Raw genomic sequence first — 24251 nt, 5'->3', positions numbered from 1 at the left:
CTAATGCCCAACCTAAACCTTCCATGGCCCAGCTTAAAACTATGTCTTCTTGTCCTGTCACCTGTTCCCTGGGAGAAGAGACCAACCCCGACCTTTCAGGTATTTGTAGAGAGTGATAAGGTCACCCTCGAGACTCTTCTTCTCCAGGCTAAACACCTCCAGCTCTCTCAGCCACTCCTCACAGGACTTGTGCTCCAGACCCTTCACCAGCTCCATTGCCCTTCTCTGGACATGCTCCAGCACCTCAACGTCCTTTTTAAAATAAGGAGCCCAGAACTGAACGCAGTACTGGAGGTGCAGGCTCACCAGTGCTGAGTACAGGGGCACCATCACTTCCCTGGTCCTGCTGGCCACACTAGTCTTGATACAGGCCAGGATACCATTGGCCTTCTTGGCCACCTGGGCACACTGCTGGCTCATGTTCAGCAGCTGTGGACCAGCACCCCCAGGTCCTCTCCAGCCACTCTTCTGGAAGCCTGTAGCGCCACAGGGGGTTGTTTTGACCGAACTGCAAGACTTGCCACTTGACCTTGTTAAACTTCATACAAGTGGCCTTGGGCCATCGATTCAGCCTGTCCAGATCCCTCTGGAAAGCATTCCTGCCCTCCAGCAGACCAATGCTCCTGCACAATGTGGTGTTGTCCTCCAGTTTACTAAGAGTAGACTCGATCCCCTCATCAAGATCATCAATAAAGATATCAAACAGGACTGTGCCCAACACTGAGCCCTGGGGAACACCACTGGTGACTGACTGCCAACAGGATGCAGCACCATTCTCTGGGCCTGGCCGTCCAGATAGTTTTTGACGCAGCGAAGAGCGCGCCTGTCCAAGTGGGCTGCCAGCTTTTCCAAGAGACGGTGTCAAAGGCTTTGCTGAAGTAGAGACAGATAACATGCCCCAGCGCAGCTCTGGACGCCAGCTGCAGGAACACCCCGCAGCCACCACAGCTGCCACAGCCCCCAGCACTACCCGGGCCGGGCGACAAAGCTCCACCTTTCCGAAAGCGGGAAGCGGAAGAGGCTCCGCGGCGGTGGGCGGGCCGGGGGCGGAGCGGGGCCGGGGCCGGGGCCGGAGCGAAGCGTGGCCGGGGATGCTGCCGGTGCTGGCCGCCGCCTGGTCCCTGCCGGCCGTCGCCTTCCTGGCCGCGCTGCTGCTCCTGCGGGCCCCGGCGTGGCGGTCCGATGGCCGCGGCGGGGTCTCCGACCTGTTCCATGAGCTCATTCGCTACGGGAAGACAAGGCCCCCCGGCTGGAGTCTTAATTACCTCGTGCCCAAGAGGTGAGGGGCGGCTCCTACCGCTGTTGCAGCGGCGCGGCGATTACCGTGAGTGTGTCCCGGTTAGCGCAGCCGAAGGTCGAGACAGTGGACAGCACACGCAGAGAGCACTGCGGATATTTAGAGAGTTGAGCTCAGCTTTGTTGCAGAAGTGTTACTCTGATTTTACAGATGTGGAACCGAGGAGCGTGGAGACTGCGAGCGATCATACAGAATCTGTGTTCTAAATGGGAACAAAAGCCTAATCCCTTGATTCCCAGTCCCATGAGAGATCCGTAAAACAAACCGTCCTGCAAGACTCAGGCACCTCAGGTCAGGCACCTGGGGACGTGTGTAACTCTGTGCAAATATGCTGCAGGTTTACTGTCTCACACTGATTGTCAGACATTGCCTTCTCCCTTAAAGGTTTCTTTTTAAAATGTGAGTTAGCATCCTGATAACACCATGGGAACAGTAGTGATCTAGACCCTGCATGAACAGTCTCTGATGAGGCAAAAGATCCACCGTGTTATCCAAACACGCCTTAATAGATGTTTGATACAATGAAATATATGTATATGTTTAGATGTTTAATGAATAATTATGAAGGAGGGAGAAAACCCCACATTTAAAGGTTTTAAAATGTTTCTGCTATTATATATTATGGAATTTTTTAGTTTTTGATCAGGTGAGATTCATTACTAGAACAAAGAACTAGTCTTTGACTTGAACGTAGGCAAGACAGGATCTTGCAAGGCCAGCAGGACAGGACTGGGAGGCTGCTTAAAAGATCTGATCACCAGTAATGTAGCAATCTTATAGAGAAGATCCTGAATGCATTGAGGCATTTTCTGTTCTATTCATTTGTGTCTTGTTTCCAAACAACCATTATATTTTCACTAGCCTGGGCTTGTTTTTAATGTTGCCATTCTATCTTGATTCATTGTCATATTTGGCAAATAGTGAAAATTCCTCTCCTTAAGGTATGGCACATGTACTTACTGCAGTGCTGGTTCACTCTGTAGGTCAGATATATCCCCAGTGTAATTGGGATTGCTGAAAGCTCACAGGGCGTGTGTCTGCTAAGCTGCCAGGACTTGTTTGTGTGCTGGTAGCAAAAATCAATGTGTGTGGAGAAAGTTCCCTGGCGAATGACAAGATATGATTCTACCAAGTAACAGGACAGCAGGGAAAGAGCTTGAAACTTGGAGGTGGCAATGAGTTTTTATCAATATACAAATTCTATTTGTCTTATAAACAGAAAATGAGGGAGAGGGATTGAATTTTACTTCTGCTCTTGCAGATCAGCAGAGCGAATGTTGCTGTTTCTGCTTTGTAGAAGGAACTGAGGAGAAGTGATCATGTGTAGGAGTTACCAGCTGCTAATGGGCAAGGCACTCTGGAGCATGCAGGGATGCTCACTACCTCTGTGATCTCTGTGGTGCTGTTGAGAGATACCTGAGCTGCTCTGGGAGGGGGTCACTTTAATTGGTTTCTCTAAGCAAGGGTGTTGTACCCCTACACTCCTCCAAGAGAAAAGTTTCCACGTTTAACAGAAATACAGTCTTCTCTTGACTATACAGTTATATCCTAGTCTTGTACCTATAGTTGCATTGTCAAGTCAAGGCCATCAGCATCTTCCCATGGGATATATTTTAGCTCTTTGCAGGTGTTTCCAGAGGTCCTGTGTTTTTATTCATAGCCAGAAGGACTTTTAATTTTAAAAGCAAAAGGAAATACTGGATCACCTAGTTTGAGCTGGATATTATAGGCTCTTTAACTCAATTCAGTTACCTGCCTTGACTGTCATGTGTGCATTTCAGTAATGCATAGTGTGCTTTCATAAGTGCATTACAGGGTTGGGAGATTCTTTGTTTTATTCTTAAAAAAACCCCATGTGGTCTTGCTCTGTAATCATCCAGTGGTGTTGATGGTCACAGCTTTTTTTCTATATGATTGTTGCAGACCTTGAATTTGCAGAGGGAAAAGATACTTAGAGCAGAGTAATTACTTCTGGATGCCTTTTACCATCTGCGTTTGTAATTTATGAACTTTAACATGTTGTGTAGTGCACCTACTGGAATTGAGAAAAGTGGGAGTGGTGTGGCATGCAGCAGCTTGGAAATGCCCAGAAACTTAATTTGCATGTGCTTTTAGTGGTGTAAATTATAAAGAAAATGTTGTGTACATCATGATTAGTTGTGTCTTGAGAAATACCTTTGCAATGTGTGGTTTACACTTTCTCCTCTTTAGCACAGTTATGGTTAGTAATGTAAGCTAAGTTAGAGGTTATTTCAGGCAGCATTTCGCTGGGGGAAAACGTGTTAGGGTTATTACTGCTTGGTACCACTGGTTCCTGAGTTGTCTGCTATTCACGTGGGCACCAAAAGGGAATGTACTTACCATCAGGCAAGCACATCCTGCAGCTACGTTTCCAACTAAGGAACGATGAGAACATTAATACATTAATGAAGACCTTTTTTGTTCCCACAGCTGGTTTACTCACTTTTATGTGGTTTCTGTGGTCTGGAATGGCAGTCTGCTGTACTGGCTCTTCCGAGCTGAGTTCCTTGGAGAGTCACTCCCATCATGGATTCAGGACATGCACCGTGCTCTTGGCAGAGATTCTCAGAGCGAGGACATGGGCAAGTGTTCCAGCTATTATGATGCATCCATATAAATATTAGAAAACTCTATTACCAAAGCTGTGCATCCAAGTGCTACTTCATCAGTTGCTTTTAAACTAGGCGCCAAGTGACTTTCCTGGAATACCAAGTGCCTTTGTCCTTTGTAATTATTCAATATAGAAATCATTCTAATTTATGGATATAATGGCTATCAGCAGTCCTTTTAACAGAAAGTGCCGTTAGTACCTTCTGGAAGAAATCTTGCTGTGGTCAGCAGTGCCTCACCTGTACAAATATTTTCCTCAGTTAATTTAAAATGAGACTAAAATTTTGCTGTGGGGAGGGGAAGCATTAGCCTTTTTGAAGCACTGTACAGATTAAATTGTTCCTATCTGTCTCAAAGTTGCTATTTTTTATCTGCAAGCAGACAGTGAGTACTCCTCTGCTCTCCTGGTTCTCCTGCTCCTTTGGCTGCACAGCTGTCGAAGGCTTGCAGAATGCCTCTGGACCAGTGTGTTTTCCAATGGTTTCATTCATATTGTGCAGTATTACTATGGACTTGGTTTCTACATTGCCGTTGGCTCAACTGTGCTATGTCAAGTGCCTACTAATGTCAGGACTGGTAAGTGCCTGCTGAGTTATTACCAAAGATGCAGTTTTGCTCCCATTTGTTTCCTATAGAGGGTTGCTTGTTTGAGAAGTGTGTTAACTGATGAGACATAAAAATACTTACTGGCATAGTTCAAAGTAATTACATTTCAGTATATCATATGATCAGCCAGTGTTATACACGAACACACACTTTCATGTTAACCATCACAGTTATTTCCTGAAAAACATCTCACAGAGATACTTTAAGGATCATTATCAATCAGTTTTGCATTGAGATACATATGCTTTATGCAGGACAGTAATTGGTACCAGTTCTCAAATGACACTATGCAAGTTTGGTTCTTTTGTTGTAAGCCTTGCTGTGAGTCTGCAAGGCTTCTTGGCCACCTCCTTTGTTTTCCATTAAGGACTTGCCATTGCTCTGCCTTGATTCAGTCTCTTCTCTCTCTCGTACTGTTTCCATTAAAACAGTAGAAATTTGTATTTTATGACTTGTTTCTGCCAACACATTCCACTGGGCTGCATAGATGAACCATGAGTTGGTTGTAGCACTCCTGCCATGACTAATTTTTGTAAGGCAGTCATTACCAAGTATGTAAGTTTAGTGAAGTTTTTAACCATTTCCAACCACATCAGTTCTAGTATAGTCCAGGGATTTTTTTTAAAGAACCTTCAGATTTCCGATGTGTAGATAAAACCTTTTTTTTTTCTGAACCCCTGTTCTACTTTTCACATCCTGTAGATTCTTAGAGGCGGTGCATTGACTTGTACTTTGGAAATCATCCTTCATAGTTATCACTTTTTTGAAGACCTAAATGTTTCATACTCTGTGTATGTGTGTGTAGGTGTGTGTATATATATATATATATATATATATATATGTATCACTGTTAACAAGACAAAAAACTCTGTACTTACATGTTGACCTGAGCCATGACAATGTGTTTAATTAGGATGATAATAGTTACAAATAGTGTTGAATATTGAGGTCTTAGACTATCAGTTATGTATCACTCTACATCATGCTGTACTTCTGGATTAATAACTATGTATTTTAGTATAGAGCAGTTAAGGGAAATGAACTGCCAGCTGGGCACTTAAATGATGCAGGATTTAAAAGCAACTTTCAAGGGATTAGAAACTAACTAGTAGAATTTTGTAAGACAGTAACATTTAAAAAAGGTATATAGTATTTTCAATGATATTTGGTAAGTTACTTCCTGGCTGTATATTAATAAACCATGTTTAATTCAGGAAAAGAGCTTTCTGTGCAGATCTGCTGGTATCACATTGTAGGAATTACAATGTACATTTGGGCCTCTCTTCACCAACACAGATGTCTTGTAATTCTAGCTAAACTTAGAAAAAACAAATCAGGTAAGATGTTTCATTCCTGTCAATTGTTTACTTGGAAAATTTTTCCTGGTTGTTTCAATAGGCTTCTATAGCTTCTTAATACCTTAAAATGAATTTTTTTTCAGTTCCTTTAGTGTGCTGTTCTCTATAAGACTTTTGATAGGTGAAATGAGGCTGTTTGGAAAAGAGATCAGATGGCTGAACTAGGGGGAAGGGGTGTGGTGTGTCTGTGTATATAGTTCTGTAGAACTTGAAATGAAGCTCTAGCTTCTAACATTCTAAGGACAGACACATCCTAATGGTTACAACTTGTGCCATTCCTTGGGGACCTCACTTCTGTTTCCATGTGGGCTAAAAATAGGTTTCCTTACTCTTTATTTGCATAGCCAGAGGTGGCATCTTATTTCATTAAGTGCAAAGCTGCCAGATCAGATGGAGGTGAATGATGATGATGATGATAACTTTTGTAAGCATATTGTTCTGTAATTGTGAGAAGAAAAGTTTGTTTAATGCATGTTCTCAATAATTTCTTTCTATTTCCTTGCAGGAAAGGTTGTAAGGCTGGGCTATGATGTACCTTTTGGAGACTGGTTTGAGAGCGTGTCTTGCCCTCATTATTTTGCAGAGCTGCTTATATATGTTTCTATGGCCATCATGCTTGGATTTCAAAATGTGACGTGGTGGTGTGTAGTGATGTGTGTTCTTTTTAACCAGGCACTGGCTGCTGTTTTGAGTCACGAGTTCTATGAGAAAAACTTCCATTCCTACCCAAAGCATCGAAAAGCATTTATACCACATGTTTTCTAGAATATTTTTTCTAAAGTATCTTTAGGCTATCTTAAAGTGGGAAATGTTTTCTATAAGGGAATAAGAGATTTATGGTATATTAAAGCCCAGATAAAATCACACACTTTCTCTGATTCTACCTTAAAAGCTCATAATTTTAATGACAATCCATTCATGTCACCAGTTTATTTGGGGAAATGTCTCTGTGTATCACACGAGCTAAAAAAGGTTTACTGAAGGCTTAAATTCAAAGTGAAGAGATGCTAATTGGCTCTTTTATGTCTTGTGCATAAAACACTTGCTGTTGTGCAGCAAGTCCAAATATTTGTGAAAATTAATGAAAAGAGGGTGCAAAGAATCATTTGAACTACTGTATTTCATGTCTTGACAAATCAAGCGTATTTCTTTCCTAGTCTCTTTTCTTTGAATCACTTCAGAGGGAGGCAAATTTTGTATCTTTCTGTGCTTCCCTGTTGACAATTAAAACCAGCCACTGCTTTATGACCGTAAGCACAAAAACTATGGAGAAATCTGTGGTGGAGGAATGACTCATGCTCAGCAGTGGAAATAAACACACCCATTCTCTGCATTACCTCTTCTGCACCAAAGTATTTTCACTCATCTCTAAACTGGGAAAAAAAAATTTTCCTTTATCTCTAAACTGTGAAAATCGTGGAAGGTTCTCTGTCTAGAGAAACAGTAGAAGAGAATTTGCAGAAAATTATTGTTCCTGGTTATGGTTCTGTTGTCCTTATAGTGGGTTATTGGAATCTCTCATGTGTTAGAAGGGGCAGTTGTGCAGGATGGCCATGACCATGGCTTTTTAAACAGATATAATGAACTGCTGAGGCAGAGAGCACACAGAAACCAGTACCTGACAAGCATTGCAAAGAAATTCTTTACTGGGGAGATGATGTCACTCAGCACAGGGCTTTTCTTTGCACTTAACTATTGAATATTTTGGTCCTTCTCATGATACTGAATGATCAGTTTTGTGTGATGTAGCATATGAATGCTAGTGTTTCAGCATGTTGTCTACTTACATGCATACATTATTTTGTATATAAGAAGAATTTTTATACTGTAGTATATCTTATGAATTGCCTAATTAAAAGGTTATTATACTTTCTATTTCCATTTTGTATGATTTTTCAAAATTGATCTAATATATTTGCAAAACACAAGCAATCACTTTGCACAAAATGTGCCTCTCTTGGCTGTTGCGTGCCTTTCCCTCTCTCCATCAACACCACCATGGAGCATCAGCAGGCCTGTCTTGGGACTACATCTTTCCATATTATTTTTTTAAGTGGTTCTCAAGAGGCTCCTTTGGCCTGTCTCAAAGCAAGTCCTGTTAAACTAGTGTTCTTATCCTGTTCACTAAACTGCTTCTCAGGAAACACATTCCTGTCCTTGCCCAGGGGAGGGAGCATTGGGATGCATGGCCCTCCTGGGGTCCCTGGGGAGAGCATTATCTGGAGTACTGTGTCAAGTTCTGGGCTCCTCAGCACAAGATAGACATGGAGCTCGTGGAGTAGGTCCAGTGGAGGGCATCAAACATGATTAAGGGCTGGAATATCTCTCTTATGAGGAAAGACTGAGGGACCTGGGCCTGTTCAGCCTTGAGATGTCTGAGAGGGAACCTCATCCATACATATGTAAGTATCTAAGAAGGGGATGCCAAGTGGATGAAGCCAGGCTCTTCGCAGTAGTGCCTAAAAATAGGACAAGAGGCAAAGAGCAAAAACTGGTGCACGGGAGGTTCCACCTGAATATGAGAAAGAACTTTACTGTGCAGGTGACTGAGCACTGAACAGATTGCCCAGAGAGGCTGTGGAGTCTCCTGCACTGGAGATATTCCAGAACCGTCTGGACACAATCCTGTGCAAATGTGCTCTAGGATGACCTTTGAGCAGGGAGGTTGGACCAGATGACCCTCTGTGGTGTCTTCCAACCTGACCGGTGCTGTGATTCCGTGCCCCGGGCTTGTGGCCGTGCTGGGGTCACACATACCCAAAGCGCTGCTGTGCACTTGGCCGTTTACGAAGCCGGGACTTGCCCGGGCCGTTTCTAGGCGAGTTTTTAGCCACCTTACGCAGCCGCTTCTTTGCCTCCCGTCCCGCAGCGCCCTTTCCCTGCCCGCAGGCAGCTCCGAACGACTGAGGAACGCGCTCGGACTCGCCCGCTCCCCGGGGAGCGCTGCACAGCCTCCCTTGCCCGTTCCCTCGCGACGCCGGGAGCCGGAGGAGGGGGTGGAAACCCACGCCGGGGTCTGACCCCGAGCGCTGCGGAGCCGCCCCGGAGCCCTCAGGACAGGGCGGCGTGGCCGGGGGTCACCCCCCGCCGTGGCGGCGGGGCGGGGCGGGGGGCGGGACGTCCGTCGGCGGCAGGAAGCGGGTGGGGGCGGCCGAGGGGCCGCGCGGCGCGGGCGGTGACGCGGCGCCCTTAACCGGGGCATCGCCGCGCCCCCCCCGCACCGCGCTCGGCCGACATGGGGTCCCCGCCGCCGCTCCCGCGGGCCGCCGCAATGCTGCTGGCGGCCGCGCTGCTGCTGGCGGCCCCGGCGCCGCTCGGCGCCACTCCCGAGGAAGAGCCTGGCAGGAAGGAGCCGCCGCCGCCGCCACTGCCGGCGGCGAAGGGAGCGGAACCGCGGGCTGAGGTGAGGCGGGGACGGGCCGCGCTGTGCCCCCCGGGCTGAGCCCCGCGCGGGGCGGCGGGGCCCGCGCACCCCCGCGGCAGCGCTCGGTTGGCGGGGCCCCGCGCCGTCCGGAGGCCGTCGGGCTCCGAAATCCCCCGCTTTCGTCAGGAAAAGGGAGGGCTGCAGGGCCACCGCATCCTTCCCCTTTTCTGCTAAAAGAGAGACATCTAGGTCCGACATGGAAAAGGCGTCAGTGCTCTCTTTCCCCTACAGAAGCAGCTGAAAGCAGGTTTTGTTGCTACTCCAAATCTGCCAGTTTTTTCCCCCCTCAACATTTAGTATCACTTCCTTTGCGTTAAAACTTGTTAAAGTGTTCTCGGGGAGGGGATTCTGGTGCCGGCTGATCACACGGGGATGGAAAAAACTGACATACGGTTCGGTGTAGCACGTCGAGCACGGCAGGTGGCACATACACAAACTAAAAAGTTACAGCCCTGCAAAAGGTGAAGGAGCTCTGGGAAGTCAGTGTGTCACACAGAGTATGGGAGCTTCTAAATATCAACATCGAAAAACTTGGAGCACTGCTGAAAGTGGAATGCTGGGAAGCCGCCATGTCAAAACACGTTGCAGTCTGTCTCTGCTGGTAGATGTGCTGGAACACGCTTTTTCAGCCATTCCTGGTCAGGGTTGTGAACATCAACGTACAGATCTTAGACCTCGCTTGCGATCATAGATATCTTACTTTGTGTACAAGTAAACACTTTGGTGAGTGAGTGGGAACAACCGGAGTGTGTTGGTCCGGTTTCACCACTGAGAAGTCTTCAAGTTAGTTTTCAACAAACATAGAGCAAGTGCAGAAAAAGTTGATGAAAACTTGCACAAAATTTGGCTTGAGTATAAATTGAAAGAGGGGAAACCTAATTAGATATTAGGAAGAAATTCTTCCACGTACGGGTGGGTAGTGAGGCACTGGAAAAAGTTGCCCAGAGAAGTTGTGGCTGCCCCATCCCTGGAAGTGCTTAAGGCCAGGTTAGATGGTCCTCTGAGCAACCTGATCTAGTGAAAGGTGTTTTTGCTCAGGGCAGGTTGGTTGGAAGGGACCTTAAAAATCATCTCTGAGCTAAAGCAGCTTTCCCCATGTTTTCTTAGAATGGTGGTTCTCATGTTCTGGTAACAGCGTGAATGGTGAAGTAATGTTTTAATAATCAGAATGTGATCTGATCCTCTTGCTAAGTGCCTAACTGGCAATTTGAGGTAGGTGGCAACCAGGAACTAGTTAACAATCATTAATGAGCATGAGAGGTGTATATACTTAAAATGTCACTCTACACAGTATGGTATGACAGGAGGAGAAATATGGGCACGGTACTTCTGCGTACTAACTATTCAAGCCTAATTAACTAGTGTTTGGGTTTGTTGGTTTTTTTTTTTTCTCTTCCTCCTTCTCCTTACAGAAAGGGTCCTCACCAGTTGCTCCAGTTCACATTGTCAGTGAAGAGTCAGCTGACAAGACTAATCTGGGCTTTATTCATGCATTTGTGGCTGCTATATCTGTCATCATTGTGTCAGAACTGGGGGACAAGACCTTCTTCATTGCAGCCATCATGGCAATGCGGTACAACCGTCTGACAGTACTGGCTGGTGCTATGCTTGCCTTGGGACTGATGACATGCTTATCAGGTTAGCACTCTTTTCTCTTTTGTTTTATCTCTTAAAATGTGCTGGGTACATATTTACTAAAAAATTGTAACTGAAATTGGAATGCAGGTAGTACGTGTATTCACTTTTTTATTTTGAAGAGAGTGTCAGGCTTTTCCTGGGGATTGTGGCTCAGATGGACTATTTATTTAGTCTCTTGGCTCTAATGAGGTCTCTGCACTCCCTGGGCCTCAATATGAGTTTAAGGAAGAGGAATGGGATCGAGAGCCTAAGCACTTCCTTTGATTTTTGGGCCACTAGTTTCCTTATTATTTTTAGCTCCTGTTAAATTTGTGTGCCTAAAGGGAATGTGGGAGTGACTTCTGTTTTTTGTCCTAAGGCAAAAGATTCTTTATATGATGACAGATTTCCCTTGTCTGACTTGTATTCCTCTGTGTGTAGCTGTCTGGATTTGTGCTGGAAGCTGCATAAGTGGAAGATGGGGGGGGCGGGAAGTGAGATATCAGGTGACACTTGAGGAACCTGTAGCTGTGGGCACTTACGTAGCTGTGATTGTAAAATGGAGCAGCCTTCAGGTATGTCAGATGCAGCATAAAGTTTGTCTGTGTGCTCATTTTCTAACCATGCCCATTTCAGAAACATTTGAAATACTGTTGGTTGGTTTATACACACTGGAAACAGCCGATTCACTGGCTTCAGGCTGCTTGGCAACTGTTTCTGTGAATGATTTTTGTGTGCGTAGCTATTGCTTTGTACACTGCTGCAATTATTGCAGTCTTAGAGCAGTTTCCATTTACACTGTATGTAATTTCTCCTGCCCATTATGGCTATCTCTTTTTCTACACTAAATTTTTCTTCAAATCTGTCTTTATGCTTTTTTCATAAAAGCTTTATTTTCTTGTTCCATTCCCCAGTTTAAAGGTTCCCAACTATTTCTTTCTTTTCAGAAAGGAGCCTGACTTCTCCTTCCCCACCCCCTTCCTTCTCCCCTCTCTCCAGTGCCCTTGTTTTGTACAAGCTGAGTTTGGAAACTCCTGGGGAGTTTGCACACCTTGATTTCATGAAGATTTGCTTGCTTAAACTCACTAGCTCCAAGTAATCACTACTTGGGATATTTTTTCAAAGTGTGCTTGACAACATAAGCTGGCTTATTGTTCTGATTATTTCATTATGCTTGTGCTTATATATGTAAGTAATGCTAAAAAAATGACAATTTTTTGTATAGTTTCTTGTATTACTTTATGATAGTACTTTTTCAATCTTTAAAAAAAGTTTGGTTTAACTCCTTCTGGTTTATTTAGCTGTGCAACTAATACTGCTACTCATGTATGTGTGTGCTGTGCGTCCAAGTAAGAAGCCTGATTAATTTTGTTTTATATTCTTACTTTTGGTAGTGGCAGTGCAGATTAATTTCCAGATCATGTAGTAACTTCTGGGTATGTTTTTCAACTAAGAAAGTGTGTGCAAGAAAGCATACATGGTTTAGCTAATTGCATGTGGATTAAAGCAACAGAAGCAGTTGTGACTGCATGGTCCAAGCAACCATGAATGTTATAAGTTGAGTTTTGATTTCTTCTCAGTTATGCAGTCCTTTTTTGTCAAAAACATGCTAAATGATGTTACGTTGTGAAAAAGCAAATACTTCATCCTGGATACGTGTTTCTTCTTGTTTAAGAACTTAGTTTTGTCTTAAGTTGATCACCTTCAATACCCATAAGAGATGTCCCATGGAGGTCACTTTTTGGTCTGCAAGTAGGATCAGTGTCATTGAAATAAAGAAAGAACAAAGTTGGTCACATTGCAGGTCTGTGGGGAGTGTGGGAAACGGGAATAGTAATGTGCAGGTATTTGCACTTGGCAAACAAAGAGAGGCCTGGATTTATCCAGCTGGGTGATTAGTAGATTTGCCTGGTAGATTTAACTTGTAGAAAATGGTAATTCTAACTTTATTTGATAAAAGATTGGAAAGAGATGCTACTCAACACATAAATGGAATTAACTGGTATACACTGTGACTAAACTTATGTGGTTGCAGATGGTAGTTTCATGGCATGCTTGGAGAAAGCCAGGACTTCCATAGACCTTGATGGGAAAGATAATGTTTTTTGGACTGGCTCTTGGGAATAGCAATACCTCAACTTTGGCTACTGTGCACTGTCTGTGTGTTAGTGGACTTCAGTCTCTGGCACGACCAGTAACAGTTAAAGTTTCTAGAGTGTTGTTGCCTTGCAAAAACATTTAGAAAATTATACAAAACTAACAAAAGATACAATATTTATTTATCAGTGGATATTTGGATTGCAGACTTTGCCAGCAAGCATTTTTTAGATGCGGGAAAAACAGTTATGATCCACATGTTTATTTTTTTAAACGATGTATTTGTTTTCTTTTCAGTTTTGTTTGGCTATGCCACCACAGTTATTCCTCGTGTGTACACATACTATGTGTCAACTGCACTGTTTGCAATCTTTGGCATCCGAATGCTTCGGGAAGGCTTGAAAATGAGTCCAGACGAGGGTCAAGAAGAGCTGGAGGAAGTTCAAGCAGAAATTAAAAAAAAAGATGAAGAAGTAAGTCAGAAACTTTCTGTAAATTACAGTTGGTGGAATAGTTACAGCTGTAAAGCTGCAGAACAGCACTGTCATGTTTGGAGTGTTCAGGTGTGTCTTGATAGTCTGACACAGAAAATGTGTGGTAAATCGGGCAGAAGTGGCCACTGGAGGCTCTTTCAGCAGGTGATTCCAGTTCTGTGGCAAGCCTGGCTTCTTAGGAGAGAAGGAGTTTTGTATACATAGAGTGGGTGGGGGTTGGGTGTTTTTAATGCATTACTAGTGGAGGGGACATCAACAGTTTACTCTTTGCTCTACTTTTATTTCTTTTTGTGGTCAGGCTCTTTATTTGCAAGTAGTCCAAGATGCACAATAACCAGGAGGTCAGAGCTGATTACAACTATATATATGTGTGTGTATTTACACACACGTCTGTGCATATAAATAGCTTTTTTTTTAATGGTGACTTTATATAACTAATACATTGATAATGCAGCAGTCAGTGGCTAATAACATTCTAGAAACTAAAGGTCTAGCTTTACTGTTAAGTGTTTCATTTGGGTTGTTTAGATGATGTTTCTAGTCTTATGGTTATTTCTTTTTGTTTTTTTTTCCCTGTGTCTCCTGCAGCTTCAGAGAACTAAACTATTAAATGGGCCAGGAGATGTGGAATCAGGGCCAGGCACCACTATACCTCAGAAGAAGTGGCTACATTTTATTTCTCCAATCTTTGTTCAAGCTTTTACTTTAACATTTTTAGCAGAATGGGGTGATCGTTCCCAATTAACAACCATAGTCTTGGCTGCCAGAGAGGTGAGTGTTGCAGAACGTCTGCTGCTTTTTGCCCTCTGTGGGTTACCCATACAGAGGTGGGAAAGACAAAATACTCTTGCAGGAGGTGCCAGATTTGCACCTGCTGCCTTGCTGTGCTTTACTTCGTGTTACAGCTGTGCCAAGACCTGAAAATAAATGCACTGAAGCTCTGTGTAGTATTAAAACTATTGTTACGTGATTGGGACTGCACAGCCATCTCGGAAAATAGTTGCTTTATATCATGCAGCTGAAATCAATCGGTTTTTGTTACAGTGTTAAGAGATGTTACAGAACAGATGTTTCTTTGCTCTGTGGTCCTATAGTTTTCACTCAGTAACTTAAAAAAAGATGCTTTCATTCCATCAAACTTAAAGCTGCTAGAAAGATACGTCTTGTTAAAAATCTGAATTAATATAGTACAGTGTATAGAATGAACATAAACTCTTAAGTTGCTGTGCAGTAATACTGTAAATTAAATTTTACTCATCATGATGATTAGAGTGTATATAACTGTATTATATTCAGAGGAATGAAAGCTTACAGTCAGCCTTTTAATAAACGCAAGTAGCTTACCTGTGCCCTTTCATGCATTGAGATAATTTACATTTTTTCCCTAGGACTCATGCTTCTTTCAGGTGCACTTTCAGACACTCCCTAGGGATAAATCAAGGCTATGTAATGAAGGAGACTGTAAGCTGTAGGAACCTCTTGTCTCTGGTGCAGTGAAGGGAAGGTGTTTAGAGCTAACAGCAGGTGAGGATGTCAGGCAGTTTTATGCCATCTTGGAAAAAGGGAACCACTACACCTCTGCCCAATTTGCCGGGCAAGTTGCTTAAGCCCATCTTTTCACAAGGGGTCGTTGACTTCTGGTTTGGATTTTCTGAGTGTCCAATTAGGAAGTGTCCCCTTAGGAAGTGTCTGTCAGACTCTTTGATCTGGTTTGTGAAGTGCTGAGCATTGCAGCTAAAGACTGTGGGCTGTTGTACCTGCAGAATATGACGTGTTCACAGGAGTGAAATCAAATACTGCAAAAAATGAATTGACAATATCTTGATACTGGCTTTCAAAATCAGTGAATGATTATGATCTGGATCTTTTCCATTTTATCTGTGGGAATGTTTTATACCCATTTGTTTCATAATATAAGTCCTTGTCTGTGAAGTACTAAGATATATAGCAGGAGCATTACAGAAATGCTTATGAGGAAATAAATTATCTTAATACGAAGATTTGAGCAGTGTGATAAGTCAGCTGTGCCCATACGTTCTGCAGTGAAAAGAAAACAAAATACCGTGTAAGTGTTCATTGAGTGGGTAGTGTCCATCCTGCCACATCAAACAAACAGGGTTCATTTGGAAGGGGAAAAAAGTGATAATTTGGTTTAGTGCATACACGAAGGGAATGACTTCAGTCTGCCTTCACAAACCTAGTCCTGACAACAGTCTCTGAGAACTAGATTTTGCACATTAATAGCTTACTGTATAAGAATTGTTCATTTGTTTAAGGAAACTGAAAAGAAAACTCTGTCCTACTAGAATGGGTTTGCTTCAGCTGCTGTGTCTGAGTCCTGCTCCTGGAGACACTATGCTGAGGGAAGCCATTGTGACTTGTTACCTTGTAGGAATGGAATGGCAGGTGAAATCCACCTTCTGCCAGTGAGTGCTGTATAGATAATTGCTGGCTGCAGGGAAACAGGGATTTCCAGGTATTTTGGGTCCTGACCCAGAGGCAAGTGTGTTCTGCTGGCACAGCTCTCCTTCTGACCTGTACTTTTTCGTTTCTTACCTCTCTGCTTGGTGCTTGCCACCTCTTCTGACTGGCTTGTGGTTTTGGTTCTTTTGTGCAGTCAGTGTTGTCTTTTTTTCAAACCATATAATTTCTTAGACAGTTTTGCTGTTTGTCTGTTTGAGATTCCATGCATTCCTCAGGTTATGGCAGTAGCTTTTTTTTCCTCTTGGAGCTAGAAGTGTCACTTAGAGATGAGCAGAGAACTCAGCTCCACTTTCCCTCATTCATCATTGTATAGCAGAAAGTTATGCTCCTTTCTTGCCTTCATGGTCATTAGAAGATTGTTTTCTATTTCTGAGGTGTTTAATGCATATACTGTCCTTAACTGTGTGATTTCCAAGGCAATCTGAGAAACCTCTTTATGTAGTGCAGGTGTTCACATATTGAGTAGCTGCTTGTTATGCAGGGAGGCGAAAAGCTGTTGTTGACATAAAACTTTGAAGACAGCTTTTATCCCCTGGACTTAAAATATTTCATGCTTTGCACTTTGGAGGATGGAAGGGGGCAGAGTGTGGAGCACAAGTGTATGAAGCTTGGCAAAGGACCTGTAATGTTTTAGCTGCTGAAAGCCTTCATTTGTAGTTCAAGGATTTATTTTTCTCTTTCTTTATAATTACGTTGGTGTTCTTCAAGCTGATGCATATTGTGTTTCTCAACAGCTACCACCTTCCCTCTAGAGGTTGCTTGATTGTTTAACTACAGCAGAGTGATTTCTGGATCTGTATTTAATGACTTGAAGATGCTGCTTTGTTGAAATATTCTATATGCCCCTATCTTAGTCAGGTTTAGATTTAAGTCTGCCTCGCTAGCTGATGTACAGTTACTGGTCTTTAAGGCAGTGCTGGATAGCAGAGCAGAGGAATCACCGGAGAATATCCTCCTTGCTTGGCAGTGTGCAACCAGGGAATCCAAGCATTGCTCCTCCATGGCAGGAGGTTGTCGTAGGACCAGTGGGTTTTCAACAGTGCTGATTTACCCCTTGGTGTTTTTTTTCCCCTCAGGACCCCTATGGTGTGGCAGTAGGAGGAACAGTGGGACATTGTCTATGCACTGGTTTAGCAGTTATTGGAGGGAGAATGATAGCACAAAAAATTTCTGTTAGGACTGGTAAGTGAAAACTCACTCCAACTGAAGAAATGTGTTAATGCTGGTAATGTTTGTGGTGTAAATAACTACATGTTTGGGAACAGAGTTTCTCAAAACTCTTGGAAAATCCATAAAAACTGGTGTGGGTTTTGGGTTGGCTTTTTGGGTCTGCCTTCCATCCCACCTTGTTTTGCTTCACTATTAGCTAGCTTGTAGGAGACCAGAGGAAGGAAATACATTATTTTAAGTACTTGGTATTTATTTTTTGACAGTAGATAATAGAAATTCTGTTGCAATTCTGAGTCCAGACCTTCAGATGAGGAAGAGAACTGCACACTTACAAGTTATACCAGCCATATACAAGCCTTAAAAGCTATTCTGTGTGTGACATAAATGTTTTTTAATCATACCTGCTAACTGCAACAGGCAGGACCAGTACGGTTACATTGGGTTGTTTGTTTTTCCTTAGCTTAGGTTGCAGTTTGCTTCCCCTGTCAGTCCTGTGATGTGGTGAGATTTCTTGCTCCCAGGAATAATTCTGTGAAGCTGCTTCATATAAATGTTCATTCAGAATAATTGTTCTGTAGTTGCACCGGTGGTAAAAAGCCAACTTCACTGCTAAAAGTGAAATGTGCATTCTGTTGTGTTTGTTTGCCAAGGAAATTGGTGACAAAATGCTAATCTAACAATGGTTTAATATGCTACAAGCACAATGTGGATCTTTAGCTGCAGGAATAGCCTTAGGTTAAAACAAATATCTTTTTAGCCTGTTAGTTTGTTTAGAGAAGAGTAGGAGAACATGCACAGTGGTGGTTTCCTAGAATACTGTCCCAGCCTCTAGCAGATCGTGGCCATTGGAAGCAGTTAATGGTCTTGATACTCTTTCTTTCGGTGTAGTTACCTAAACTGTGCAAAAAATGCTAATTATGTTTCTGAAGTGATGGCTTGCTCCAGCATAAGAATATTGTATCCTACTTTCTGCCATACAGCCAAATACTCAACAGTTCGTGTTAACCTCAGTTTTATCCTAACTCAAGTAATAATTCTGTCCTTTTAAGGGACAGAATATATTCTTGGAGATGCAGTTAGACAGTGGGTTGGCACATGAGCATACTGACACTGAGCTAGAAACAACATCTGCTGTTTGCAGCATAAATTTTAAAATAAGGTTATTTGGAAAAATAACCTTATTTTATTAACCTTATTTATTTAAAAAAAATTCTGTAATATGTCATAGAAGTTAATTACTTTTTGGTATCTAATTTCTTCTTGGCTTCTGTTTTCTTTTCAGTGACAATCATAGGAGGCATTGTCTTCTTAGCATTTGCATTTTCTGCACTATTTATAAGTCCAGACTCTGGTTTTTAAATTTTTTCATTGTTGTAAAAGAACAAGGATTGGAAGCATCAAGCAGTTATCCTTGTGCATTTTTGTATATAATGTAAAGAAGTCTAGTTAAACAAGAGCTGAAGATGAGACACTGAATTTTTTTATAGCGGATGATTCATGGGACTGACGCATTTACGGACAGCTTCTGCAGTGGAGATCTGCTTATTGTCTGGTTTGTTTATGCTGTGGTGCCTGCTCCCGTGCTGGGATTTGAGTGGTTTTCTCGCTTGCTGGACCTGGCTCAGCTGAGTTTGGGGATCTACTCTCCTAAATATTGAGAATTCCTCTTTTCTTCCTCTGTTACACACAACCACCTTTCCTGTTTCTTCAAGAGTTGATTCTTAAGGCCTCTCAAAGCAGACTGTCCTTATTCCGTGTTGCTCGGAAGGTGTTGAGGAGAAAACTGCAGGCTTCCACCTCCAAAGATACTGGTTCCACGGTGTGCCTGAGGCTGGATAATCTAAGCAACAAGAAACTTGGGAGCAGTTCCTATACCATTCAATGGCTGAGCCAACCAACACAGAATTTTATAAACTTAATTTAGAGGGAAAACGTCTTAATCAGGGATTTTTATCAGGAAATTGATGTGTGGTGATTAACAACCTACTGTGTTCAATATGCAATCTGGCTGGAGCTAGTATGATTTGACTTTTTAATTTTGAAATATTAATGTATATGAAAAATAATAAAGTAATAAAAGTGGTCCAACTTAACAATGTTCCATTCCCAGGATTGAACAGTAATGGAATTCTTAGGTTTAGATGTGTTCCTGTTTTTTTTCTTTTTAGGAATAGACATGTAATCTGGAAGAGTATTAATAAAACATAGTGTCTCCATTTGTGTTATTTTCAGTATTGTTTTTGATGGCTCCTGTAATTCCCACCACAAAGGTTTACCTGGTGATGATGTGCTTAAGGTGAGGAAAGTTTATTAAATTTATTTTGGATACTGACAAATGCCTGTGTTATAAAGACTTGGAAAATGTTGAGCGCTGAAAATGCGTGGGTTGCAGAAATACATGCTTATCTCTGCTCTTCAGTGATGAGTTGGATTCTGAGCCTAATGTCTTATATAACCCACTAAGATCTACCCCATAGCAGTCTTGTAAAATAGAAGACATGGTTTCTGATGTTATGAATCTGCCTTTTATCGAAGCTGAAGCATTACAGATTTAACCACGCTATTTGTAGATGACAAACAGACCATCCCCTAATCCTTCTCTTCGGTTTCTCTACCCAGAAAACCCCTTAATGCCACATTTCTCTAAGACTGTAGAAGTGCAACGCCAGGTATGTACAGTGGGGTGAAAACAGGCTGCCATTCCAGGCTCTGGGTCTAAATGTTCATGTCTTAGTCTGAAGGAACTGCATTGGTTTGGTGGTGGGATTTTTTGGGTTGTTTTGGTTTTTTTTTATTTTTGAACCAGTCAGCCAAAACCTGTAGCCTCTTCTTTCCCACAGCCTAAGAACACACACTCTGTCCATGGTGAATTTCAGCTCCTATGTGGAGTGCATTTCTAGCTGAGGTCATGTAAAAATGGGGCAGAAATGGAAGAGCCTAAACTTTTAGCTGCTTACGGGACATTCATACAGGTGTGTCCCAGGTACAGTAACTGTGGTGCCACCAGTCATTCTGCTGAAAATTCTTGCTCAAAATCCAAAAAGCCAAAACAGTTGGCCATACTCTAATTGTAGAAGCTCCCCAAACTTGATATGCACTTCTTTTAATGCTATTTCGATATAAAAACAGGATCATCAGAAAAATCAAGCTCTTTAACAGGTTGGTTACAGAGGCAAGTGTGAAATTGCAGAACAAACCTGTGCAACTTCCACATTTTTATTTTAAAAACTTACTGAGATGACAAGTACTGCTTTTGCCCAGTCATAGCAATGTATTTGGCTGCTCTCTAAGGCCAGCTAGGAAGGTAGGAGTTAGCTTGAATAGTGGTCTTACATTCTGGTTTGTTTTTTTTTTTTTTTAAAGCACAAACATTGAGTTATCGGAAATCTAGCATAAAATTAGCTCATGAAGTCTTAGTAAAAGCTTTGAAAGTTGCTTTAGTAGTTGCTACTAGTTACAGTGATTTAATGTGGTCAAGTGCATGATGGAATTTTTCACAATGTAAAGAATTTAGTTGGGGTGTAATGGAAGCCTGTTGCAGGTGATCTGCTGACGTGTTCTCAGCTGTGCTGTGTCTGTTGTGCAGTTTCCAGCACAGACTGGACAGTGGCCTTGTCCCTCCGCTATGTCTCAAAGCACTTGCAGCCTGGCCATGTCTTGCCTGTTGGCTGGGTTGGGGGCTGGGATTTTAGCAACTTTCATCGTACTTCTTGTCTTTCTAGTATATTGCCATCGGGGAGGTGTGGTGATGTTCTATCTCAAAATACCTGGATACTTGAGAAACAGGCAATATCTTACAAAGTGTGTATGTGCATATATATTTATATTTTTATATTTATGTATATACACATATATATATATACACATATATATATATACATAAAAGGCTCCTAGTCAGCTGAAGAGCTTTTCACAGGACTGGGAACTGTAAGATCTCAAGGTTCAAGACAGCAGGATTGATGCTGTTCTGGTGAGGTAACATGTCCCACGTGGCTTTTTCTCACTAAAAGGGTGTTAGGCATTGGAACAGGCTGCCCAGCAAAGCAGGGGAATCACCATCCCTGAAGTGGGGGGAAAAAAACCCCACGTGTGGATGTGGCAATGGAGGATATGGTTTAGTGGTGAACAGGAGAGTGCTGGGTTAAACGTTTGGACTCAATGATCTTAGAGGTCTTTTCCAACTGTAATGATTCTATGATTATGCATAAGCACTTCCTAGATGGTGGTACTTTTGGAGAAGGAGCTGGTTGGTATATGACAGCAAATGCCTGGGTTTGGGGGAAGAAAATAGAGAAAAAGTTTAAATAATAGTGCTCTTTTGCTTTTAAAGGGAGGTAAGGGTTGCCTTGCATTTTTGAATATGAAAGAAACACTTAAGGTAACCAGCTGAAGTTTTGTTGCCACAGTCCTATGCAATTTCTTGTTCTTTTGTGGCTGGAGAATGTGAAATATGGTGAGTGAGAGCTCAAGTGTTGAAGGGAAGGCTCTGCAAACCGTTGCATCTGCAACATGTGTTTCCCATCCATCCTGCAGCTCTCCCTGCTGGGGTGAGATGCAGCCACTTTCAGTTGCTGCCAATGGAACCTCGGAGGCAGCATCTAAAGCAGGAATTTACATCTCTGTATGTTGAACACAGCAGAGATTTGCAAGTGCACACTGCCTCCAACTCCTCATTTCCAGGCACCAGAAACAAAATGGTCAGGTTTATGGGGGTGGAAAACACCTCACATCAACTGAGATGTTTAAAATGAGAAAAGCTTGTTCTTGCCGTTTTCAAAGGTGCCTATACTCTGTATATGGCAAAGTGCAATTACGAAAGATGAAGGTAAACTTCTAATCTTCGATCCTGCCAGGACAAAGTTTTGTCAAAGGAAACTTGTTGAACCAAAGTACAGAACCAGATCACAAGCAAGCCTGCTCTTCCCAGGGCACTGCCACCATGCGTGTGTCTGCTGAGCTGATGCTTGCTGTTTTGAGATCTATGAGTAAGACACTAAGTCAGGAAACCTGAAGTGGGGAGGGGCTGTACTTCCCAAGAGATAAGAGGCAGCCTGCCGCCCTACAGCCTCTCCCTCACCTCAGCTGCTTCTCCAGCTCAGGCTGGCTGCACAGTGCCTGGAACGCTGCCACGAGATTCAGAGAGCAGTTTTACAGTGTATTTCTAGAAAGAGGTTGGTAGTTTAGTCTCTCTATGTGTTTGTCCCAGATACCGTATATTTAAAAAAAATCTTGAATTAAGAGGATCAGATTGTTTCATCCTAATACAACCTGAGTTATCCTTAATTTCCAGAGACATGGAAATAATGGTGTAATGGCACTTGCTGTACTGATGTGGCATTTTTCCAGAGGTTACCTCATATGGCCCTAAGTCAGCACCCTTGGCAAGTTATGGCTACAGGCTTCTGCTAACATAACCTTCTGTTACAGGTTACATTTAACCTGTAACATTTCCCATAGGCATGTGGCATGTACTACAGCTGTGCATTTCTTCGGGATTACTTAAATTTACTTCCCCGGTGAAAGTATAGTTGCCAGAGGGTCTGACAGTGGCAGAGACTGTGTGCTAGAAAGAACAGCTAGTAAGACTGTGTTGATATTGCCACCCTTGAATAGCTGAAATCTTCTGGAATTTCTATCACTAATGCCTGAGACTCAGAAGTGCAACTAACCTTTGGATTGCTAATCTTTACAAGTACTTAACAGCTTCATTCTCATATAAACATGAGCTTTGTTTTCAAGTTTGCACAACAGCAAAATGCCATTGAATGGCATTGCATCAGGTGTGGCAGGAGTTGTAATTACCACTCTTCTTCATGCTAAGTTTATGGAAAAATATATTGATATTTCCAAAGTTCAGTTTTAAGAAAACTGATAATCTTGCTTGTTACCACGCTCTTGGTGTTACTGCTGGTGGGCGTTGACAGTTCTTAACTACAGCTACAGCACTTCTACTGTTGATTTTGTTTCTCTCCTGGGGCACAGGGGCCTTGTGGCATATAGAAGTAATATACAACTTATGCAAGCATTTAATTCCCAAAGGGAAAAAGATCAGCATCTTCATCTGGGCATCCAGTGTGATATTACAGAAAAAAAGGAACTGCAGACTGTAAAAATGGCTAATTGTTATTTATAATTTTCTCCAGGCATTCAGCTTCAATTACAGATTTCCTTTCCTTGAACATTTAATTGATTTGAGATTATTAATGTTTACACTTTGATCAGTGAAGGAAGGTTAGACCACCCTGAGAGGTTACATGTTACCACACAGCATTTCCAGGCAAGAGCTCCATGCTCAACCACCTCTGCTGGCACCTAAATGCACGTCTCTGCTTCCTTGTTTGGTGGCACAGCCAACGTTTCAGCCCATCTCTACTCCTTTAAAAATACTATTCTTTAACACTTTCACTCCCCTCCCTGGATATTTCTTCTTCTGGTAAATGAAATTTAAAGAGAAGGGTGTTTTCCATGACATGAAGTGAGGGAAGGGCTATGCCCATCCAGACACTGTGCAGTGCTAACTCCATCCTTCAGCAACAGGGACTGTACACATGAAGGTACAAAAGTAGTTTTAAGTTGTGCACGTTCAAACAAGTGCTGTGTGAGTAAATTCCAAGGCAGTAATGTAAACATACAAATCAGAGGTCTCTAGCCTTTAGAGTGGGGCATCAGTTTATAAAGAGATACAGAGAGAAGACAAGGAAAAAATACAGTATGCGTTTTTACTGAAATCTCACAAGTCATTTGTCTGGGTAGGGGAGAGAAGATAAAAGTGACATCAAGCAACTTCTCACAAGTCAGTTCTGTGAGTGGGGGAGAGAGAGTGCCTTTGGTACAGTCGTGGGAAGGGTATAAGAGCGCTCCACTGTGAAACTTGGATAAAACTGACATCAAGCAACTCAGGAAAAAAAAACTTCTAGAACCTTAGAAGCTACAGAAAGCAAAATTTCAAATGAGTTACATTTATTCAGTTAAAAAATTGACAGTTAGTAATGGTCACATGAACACCAGGGAACTGTATCTACATTTCCTGACGTCAATATGAACGGCACTAGGGTTTTTCTGTTTCTTTTACG

At 42.6% G+C, this 24251-nt stretch overlaps 3 protein-coding genes across 10 annotated transcripts in view; 2 read left to right on the top strand and 1 right to left on the bottom strand.

The window, feature by feature from the left end:
• Positions 1 to 1091: 1091 nt before the first annotated feature.
• Positions 1092 to 7771, top strand: SRD5A3 (steroid 5 alpha-reductase 3). Of its 3 annotated transcripts, none has more exons than XM_017805916.1 (5): positions 1092 to 1279; positions 3749 to 3900; positions 4310 to 4504; positions 5749 to 5871; positions 6398 to 7771. In XM_017805916.1, the coding sequence occupies exons 1-5, from the start codon at positions 1092 to 1094 to the stop codon at positions 6655 to 6657; spliced, it is 918 nt and encodes a 305-aa protein (XP_017661405.1). In that variant the 3' UTR covers positions 6658 to 7771. The 3 variants fall into 3 exon arrangements, with proteins under 3 accessions (XP_017661405.1, XP_017661395.1, XP_017661414.1); XM_017805906.1 differs by having other exon boundaries at positions 4307 to 4504; XM_017805925.1 differs by lacking the exon at positions 5749 to 5871 and having other exon boundaries at positions 4307 to 4504.
• Positions 7772 to 9127: 1356 nt separating this feature from the next.
• Positions 9128 to 19403, top strand: TMEM165 (transmembrane protein 165). The gene is made up of 6 exons (XM_017818545.1): positions 9128 to 9295; positions 10729 to 10954; positions 13328 to 13503; positions 14113 to 14295; positions 17085 to 17190; positions 18461 to 19403. Exons 1-6 carry the CDS (start codon positions 9128 to 9130, stop codon positions 18535 to 18537), a joined length of 936 nt encoding a protein of 311 aa, XP_017674034.1. The 3' UTR covers positions 18538 to 19403.
• A 4423-nt stretch (positions 19404 to 23826) lies between these two features.
• Positions 23827 to 24251, bottom strand: part of CLOCK (clock circadian regulator) — a 67238-nt gene continuing 66813 nt past the window's right edge. For all 6 annotated transcript variants that reach the window (XM_017817394.1, XM_017817311.1, XM_017817130.1 and 3 more), the window contains one exon: positions 23827 to 24251. This exon is cut by the window's right edge and continues 5113 nt beyond it. The gene's annotated coding sequence lies outside the window, so the exon portion shown is untranslated.

This window comes from Lepidothrix coronata, unplaced genomic scaffold (genome assembly GCF_001604755.1).
Source record: "Lepidothrix coronata isolate B3197 unplaced genomic scaffold, Lepidothrix_coronata-1.0 Scaffold0, whole genome shotgun sequence".
Classification (NCBI taxonomy): domain Eukaryota; kingdom Metazoa; phylum Chordata; class Aves; order Passeriformes; family Pipridae; genus Lepidothrix; species Lepidothrix coronata.
Note: the sequence above shows the minus strand (reverse complement) of the source record. Positions and strands in the feature narration are given on the sequence as shown.